This window comes from Cyclopterus lumpus, chromosome 7, assembly GCF_009769545.1.
Source record: "Cyclopterus lumpus isolate fCycLum1 chromosome 7, fCycLum1.pri, whole genome shotgun sequence".
Lineage (NCBI taxonomy): Eukaryota > Metazoa > Chordata > Actinopteri > Perciformes > Cyclopteridae > Cyclopterus > Cyclopterus lumpus.
This window is the reverse complement of record NC_046972.1, coordinates 18,840,134-18,847,620: the sequence shown is the minus strand read 5'-3', so window position 1 is coordinate 18,847,620 and position 7,487 is coordinate 18,840,134. Positions and strand designations below refer to the sequence as shown.

Sequence of the window (7,487 nt, the reverse complement as noted above, 5' to 3'; positions counted from 1 at the left end):
TGGTAATCTTATCAATAACAACTTGTACTCATTACATGATCTGCTAGTGAGCAATAACCCTTCTTCAACCCAACTTCAGTTGTATTGACTTCTAGCTGTAGACATAATGTCACATCCCAACACCTAGTTACGAAGAGAGAGTTACAGAATAAATGTTCCAATGGATAATTCCACAATAATAATGAAAGGACCACATGACCACTTTCTTAAAGGTCAAGGCATTTGTCGGGTATAAAAAGATTATAAACTTTCATCACCACTCATAATCATGTTGCAGAGAGAAGAGAGAGAGAGAGAGAGAGAGAGAGAGAGAGAGAGAGAGATAGCTGTGACCACAATGTCACACAGATGGGTACTTTTGATGGACTGTATTTTGGGCTTCAAACCTCTCACAGGGTAAGTAAAATATAATATAATGTCATCTGAAAACTGTGCTATACGTGTGGTTGTCTATTGTGACCCTTAAAACAGTTGTTTTGTTGTTGCTGGTGAAGGTTCTTTAGAAGAAAAGACAACTTTAGGTTCCACAGAAAAAACACATGTATCTAAATAAAATGTATCTGTGTGACACATTTAATAGATACATGCCATACTTTTTTTTGGGAACATGGATGATTTGTTGCCCTTCTAATGGGACATCTCAGCAGTGTCTCTGCTTCTCAAAGGAAAACAAATTGATTGTTTGGTTAAGGAAGCAGCAAAACTAATAAACCAGGTGAAATATTTGCTGTGTCCCAGGTTGACATCATTCTCAAAGTGAAAAACGGACTCACAAGAACTCATAAAGACCAATAAAGACTGCAAATCGACATCCTTTTAGTATATATTAACATTCTCTGTGGACAAGTGGAAGAGGACCAGCTCAAGATGCCCATTATATGAATGTTTCTATTTGTAATGGGTTTCTTCTAGTTTTATGAGGTCGACTATTGATTAAGTCCCCTGGCATTAAATTAGCCTAGTTTCCCTTCTGCTTTCCTTCTTTGTCATAATCCACCCTCCACACTGAGGACTGGGCCAGGCTCTTAAATCTGTCCAATAGTCCATTTTTTTTTTTTAAAGCAACGTGTGAAGCTATACTTGAGCTTCTGTCCTCTAAACTGTACAATGTGATGGTGAAAAGTTGTACTCGTACAAACCCACATTATTTGCCATCACCAGGTGCTTTAATTGATGAATACAGTATAGCCTTGCCTAACGTGTTACTGCTTCTTGAAAAATGTGAATCCTTAAATTCAAAGTAACCCTCTCCTGGGCTTGTGATCATCACTGTCTCTGCTGGCTGGCCATCACTATAATGAGGACAACACCTCCTGCGTTCGCCTTAAGCGTCCGCAGAGGACATCATATAGGATGATTCACGATTCAGACCACTGCAGCCCTCTGTTTACTAAAATATCCTTGTGTCCTCTGTCTTTGTGCCAGCGTTGCCTTGTGATTTGGGTGCATGTCTTGGCCAGTGACCGTGTGCGAGCTGTGCATGGGAGCATAATCGTATCCATGAGTAAGAAGAGACACATTCACCAGAGTCCCATCGACTGCCCTTTAGGTCCAAGTGTCTATTGGAAACAGACAAGATGAATGTGTTGTTGTCCTGGCTTGTTCATGGAGTGAACTTATCGTAGAAAACAAATAATGAGATGAATTTAAGAAGTAACACGGGACTGGTGTAGTTCATTAGTAAGTTGATGTTTTGTTATTTTGTCTATGCCCTTATAGACAGAAATCTATTATGTTAAGTCATTTTTCATGTCATAATCGTTGCAGTTAAGTAATGGGAGAAAAGTAGTTTGTAGGTTATGTGAGAAAAGTTTCTTCTGGAAGCAGAAAATATATCTTACTGCCTCACTGTGTGTGTGTGTGTGTCTGTGTGTGTGTGTGCCTGTTCATCATTACCTAGGTTTATATTTATTTTTTGCGATCGCTCCATCACTCCGCTCTTCCAATATAAATTTAGTGTCTACTCTGTCTGGCTGCCCTCTTTTTCCCTGCCTGCAATTACCGTATTTATTATTCACCACATGTCTCGGGTTAAATAGTAGGTTTATTTGGGGCTCATCTCCCACATAGTTTTTTCTGATAGGAGAGCGGCTGAGAAGAAGTAATGGGAACTGTGCTCAGAAAGCTGTCTTATAGATGTATAGCGGGAAAGAGAATGAAATACAAGACTACTGTGAGGAAGTCCTCCTCTTTCGGTCTCACCTTGTCAATAATGCCAGTTTGCAGTTTTGCTCTGGCGAGCAACGGCTGTCATACTTATTGAAAGAGAGACTATAATTACATTTCTGAATGAACCTCCCTATAGTCCCCAGCAGTCAACAGTAGTAATGCGTCCCCATTGCTCTTTTGTGGTTTCCCTATCAATACCTCTCACCACTAAAGTCAAACATGACTAGTTTCTGAAATGCAGGGTTAGAACAGAAGTCCTTCATACTTATTATTATTATTATTATTCAGATGTATCCATCACCTCTTGTGTGACAAGTCCGTAAATATACATAGTCAACATGAATAGTAAAGAAATGTTGTTTATTGGATAGTCATTATTGAAAAACCTTGAAATTAAACTGTGTATAGCTGAAATATTATGTTGGGTTACAATCAGAATCGAAACGGATATAAAAACATAATCATGTATACTTCTAGTCTAGACATAAGAAAAATCAATGCAAAAATCTTAAACTATAAAATGTAAACATTGTCATTCATACAATATCTTTTGTAAGCTTTACATAAACAGAACAGTAACACAGGTGCAGTTTGTCATTTGTCTCTCTGAATACAGGTCAATTACAACAAAGAGTGAATTGCAGCACTTTCATGATTCAAAGTTCAAGATTCTGTGTTATTAGTGCAGTTGGAATTAGCTGCCACTTTGTTCAAATGTTTATAGTGTAAGCTAACTAAAACCATCCTTCAGTGCAGGTTCAAAACCTTTTGTATTTTACAATTAAAATAATAAGATGGGGGTTTAGGTGGACCCCCACTACACCTGCAGAGTATTCCCCTTTTGTATTCATTTTTAAAATCTATTGTCCGAAACTCCATATGAACTGATACTAATTCAAAGTGAAGGTGTCCCCTCGTCTCAGCTGTGGCTCCAGCTCTAAACTCTGTTGTGTTGGCTCTACCTGGGAGGTGCAGTTCCTGAGTTCGCCTCTCAGCTCAGACAGCTGCTGAGCGTGGCTGGAAAGAGTCCCATTGACTTGCACGAGAAGCCCAGTCGATTGTCTCTCCAACTCCTCCCTGATTCTCTCCAGGTCATCTGCTAAGTTATTCAGGCCCTTGCACTGGTCTTCCACACTGGCAACACGCCCTCCAACCTCAATTACCTCTTTCTGGACCCCCAATGCTGTGCTCCGGCAGCCCTGGACCTCCTCGGCTAGCCGCCTCTTCATCTCCTGCAGCTCACCTTTAACCCGGGTCAGTCTGCGCTCACCTGCCCCGAGCATGGACGCCTGATGTCCAACCAGCTGCACCACACCCTTTATCTGCCGGGCCAGACGAGCCTCTCTCTCATGCCAGGAGCTGTTGGCTTGGCCCACCTGGTGGACCACTGTGCCCAGGGAATCCTGGAGGCCTTTGAGGGTATGGTTGACTGAGCGGACATTGAAATTGATGATTGTGAGCTCCCCCTGGATGGCATAATCTCCCTCTGCTTGTTCCTTCTGTTCCCTGGGGGTCAGATGCCTCAGGATGTTCTGCATTGTGACATTGAGGCTATTCAAACGGTCACCTTGCTTGTTGATTGCCTCCTTCACATTCTGCTCCTCTGCCTGGTTAGCACTCGGCGCCGCCGAGTCTCCTTGCATGGCAGATGGGTTTTGAGGTGAGGAACAGGAAGAAGAGCAGAGAATCTCAAGGCTGCTCAGGTGCTTCTGAACTCTGTCTACATCGACCTCTAGTCTCTCTCGGAGAGACTCCAGCTCTGTCTCCAAAGTGGGAACAGCATGACCTTCCAGCAGTGCGGGAGCCGTGGCATTACCCAACTCCTCCAAAGCCGTCAGTAAACGGCCTTCCAGAGCCCTAAACTTCCCATCTATTCTTGCTTCCACCCCCTGTACTGTCTCAGCTCTGTCTGGGACACTCCTCCTTTCATACTCATCACCTTTAATCTGCTCAGTCAGGTTAAGCTTAGCCTCTACATACTCCAGACGCCCCTCCAGCATTCCCTCTATGTGGTCCTTGTGTCCACCTAGCTCCACTCTCAGGTGTCCCTGGGACTGGTTGAGGCCTGCCATTGATGTTTCCAGCATTTGTACCCTTTCAACCAGTCCACTCACTACACCAGAACAGTTATCTGTTACTTTTAAACCATGGATCTGTGCCTGGAGGTTTCTCAGCTCTGTTCTTAAGTCTGTGTTACTCTCCTCCAGAGCGTCCTCCATCTGCTCCTTCCTCTCATTTAGCTCCTTCTGGCACTGACGACGAAAATCACCAGCTTTCTCCTCGCATCGGCCCTCCGCACTCTCCACACGTTTCTCAAACCCAACAAGGATGTCTGTCCTGGCTGCACTCAGCTTTGCATCCATTAGGTTTTCCATAGCTTTTTGGGTATTTTGCCCAAGATTCCCATCATAGTCTGATACCACCCCATCTCTATTCGACATCTTCTTCAGTGCTCCATCGTGTCCCGTCACTGTTGCTTTGAGTTCCTGCAGCTCTGCCGTCTTGGTTTGCAGCTCTGTCCTGAGCTCCTCTACCCTTCCATCCAGTTCTGTGAGGCCCGGAAACACGTGTCTGCCATCTAGACCGTCTGTCTCAGGGTCTCCCCCTGGAATCTCTACAAACCCTACACTGGATGGACCAGAGGCTGCAGCAGGAGCGGGAACAGGACCAGGGGCAGCAGAGAGAAGAGCTGACAGCATCCTGTTGGCATCCTCTCTCAGCGAGGCTCGTAGACTCTCTTCCAGTCCATTCAAAGTTCCCCTCAGGGTTTCCAGGCCCTGGTTTAGACGTTGCACATCCTCCTCCATTCGATATATTCGCTCCTCTGTTTCACTGTCCAGAGCTTGGCCTTTGTAGGGAAAGAAAAAGCAAAAAGCTGTTAACAATGGGACAAACATGATAATCTAGTTTAAAACAATGATGTTAAAACAAGTATTTCAGAGCCCATGATGTAACTCTAAAAAGTGTGATGTGTGATGGAAATGAACCTTTCCAATCTCCCTTAGAGAAAACAAGTGTAATGTGGAAACACTTAAATGTCTTTAAGTATGTATTAAACAGAAACTTGGAATAATTCAATTGAATGACCAGAGCTCCATCCCACAAATGTTTATGAGATCTGACCCAGAAAAGATAGTGCGACATAATCTTATACAGTCATAATTATTGATGAAGTGTTTGCCCCTCATCCCTCCTCCCCCTCTTGCTCCTCCTTCCCACGGCGCCCATGTGAACAGGTTCTGTCTGCTTTCCCAGATGGTGTTGTGGTGCATTCCTAAGAGGTGATAGGGAGAGAGAGAAAGACCACAAAACAACCTGCCACTACAATAATAAGATCTGTTATTGTCCCCCGCAAGATGAGCTGAACTCTCACAGTTACACTGAGAAGAAAGACTAATGATACATTTTCCACCACATGAGGAAGCTTAGTTTTGGTATCCAGTGTCTACGTACGCGTTACATAACCAAACCCAGTTACAAGTAGTATGATGTTTAGAACTTGAACACACCTATGGTCTCACCTTCAGGCTGTTCCCCACCAGAGGGAGCATGAGGGATTTCCTCTGTTATGTGTTCCTCAGGTCCTTGGCTGTGTTCATGTTCATGTGCATGCTCATTTTCTTGGTCGTGCTCTGTGTGATGTGGTTCCCGGTGCTCTGGCATTTGCTCCTGCTCGGATGGATAAGGCTCGAAAGAGGTGTCTGGGAAGGAAGAGGTCCTCGGAGGTCCAAAGTGCCGCATTGGATAGTTAAAACTGCCGGTGTGAGGTCCTTTGGGTTGATGCCATGGGTTGGCCTTCACAACAGTGTTAATAGGTGGGCCTTTGAACACGGGACCTTTGTACTGTGGGCCCTTGAATTGTGGCCCCTTAAACTGCGGGCCTTTCATCGGCGGGCCCTTGAACGGTGGCATCATGTTCATGGGGTGTTGGTAAACTGGATGTCCCTCCATACAGCCATAACCAGAGTACCCGGGACAACAACGCCACTCCAGCTCTGTGACTGTTTTATGTGCCACCTTGTAGATTGGTTTGTACATCAGACGATACCTGAGGGAAACAACCAGCAGTCAGAAAAGTACGCTTCATTGTGGTATTGCTCTACCCTTAAGTGATGTGAAATAAATATCAACATGACATAATATGAGCCGTTGTTTACTCACTGTAGAGTCGGACATTTCTGACCCCAGGAGCACTTGTTGTATTCAGCTTTTACATATGGGGCTGCCCCATCCTGCACGGTGAAGGACACTGTCTTTTCAACCACATAGGCACAGTGGTTTCTTTCAGAGAGAGGATAAAAGATGACAGGAGAGATGCGAGACGCATGAATATGATTTTTTTTAGAAATACAAAATTGTGTCACTCAAAGTAAAATTTGGTCTTGATTCCTGAGAACACAAGACACAGAGAGAGAACTTACTTGTGTCTGCTGGTGGCTTTCACTTGGTCATGGTGTTGATTGTGCCCTTTATACTGGTTAAATTGAAGCGGTCTGTAGAACTTGGTTTCGACCAGTGAAAGAAATAGAGTAATGAACATAAAAGGACTCACAGCCATCATCACAAAATGCATCCTTGAATATCCTTGTGTTAAAAGTAAAAGAAGAATAAAAGTCTTCAAACTGAGGTCAAGGCGATCTCCCAGGAGAAAAAAGTAATACCCTAAATATTCCACTCCATTCACTTGGGCTTCTGACAAAAGAAAATATCTCCAAACACACAAACTGAGAAAGAAGGCTACAAAATTGACATCAGAAAAAGACTTGAGTCTCTGCAGTACAACCCTTTTTTAGGCTATAAACCAGAACGCCTCCCTGTGAATGTTGACCCTGGAGCTGGCTGTGGGTGTGGTGGACTCGGTTAGAGTGACAACAGTCCACTGTGAGTTTGGTGGACTACAGACGCCACTAATAGGGCCCCACCGCCACCATCTGCATATCTCCGCCCACTCAACCTCCTCAAAGTAACACCAGAGTGACAGTGAAGGAGGGAAGAGGGCCCTCGCCTTCAGTTACTGTTATTCCTGTAGTTTTCTGTAGTACTCAACTTTATTCAACATTTTAGTTTTTATTATACAACTAGTTTGAAGGCTGCCTTCCACCAATCAGGGCAGAGGCTAAAGTACCATGAGCTATTTTCCCATGGTGACATCATGGCAAACCAGAGGTACAACAACAGACCTGTCTCAAAAAAGGCAGGTTTTCATTTTTTCATTTATTTTGGGTAATAGCAGAAATAAATAGTCCAAGCTGACAAGTGGACATAGTCAGCAATTATTAATTTGTTATTTAGAGTATAAAGAAGACCCTGTATTGTGT

General features: G+C 43.9%; 1 protein-coding gene across 1 annotated transcript; it reads right to left on the bottom strand.

Annotated features, from left to right (window-relative positions):
* Positions 1–2,619: 2,619 nt before the first annotated feature.
* Positions 2,620–6,742, bottom strand: LOC117733687 (EMILIN-3-like). Its single transcript, XM_034537510.1, has 4 exons — positions 6,591–6,742; positions 6,331–6,450; positions 5,691–6,217; positions 2,620–5,017 (listed from the first exon to the last, which is right to left on the bottom strand). Exons 1-4 carry the CDS (start codon positions 6,740–6,742, stop codon positions 3,060–3,062), a joined length of 2,757 nt encoding a protein of 918 aa, XP_034393401.1. The 3' UTR covers positions 2,620–3,059.
* Between the last annotated feature and the right edge of the window lie 745 nt (positions 6,743–7,487).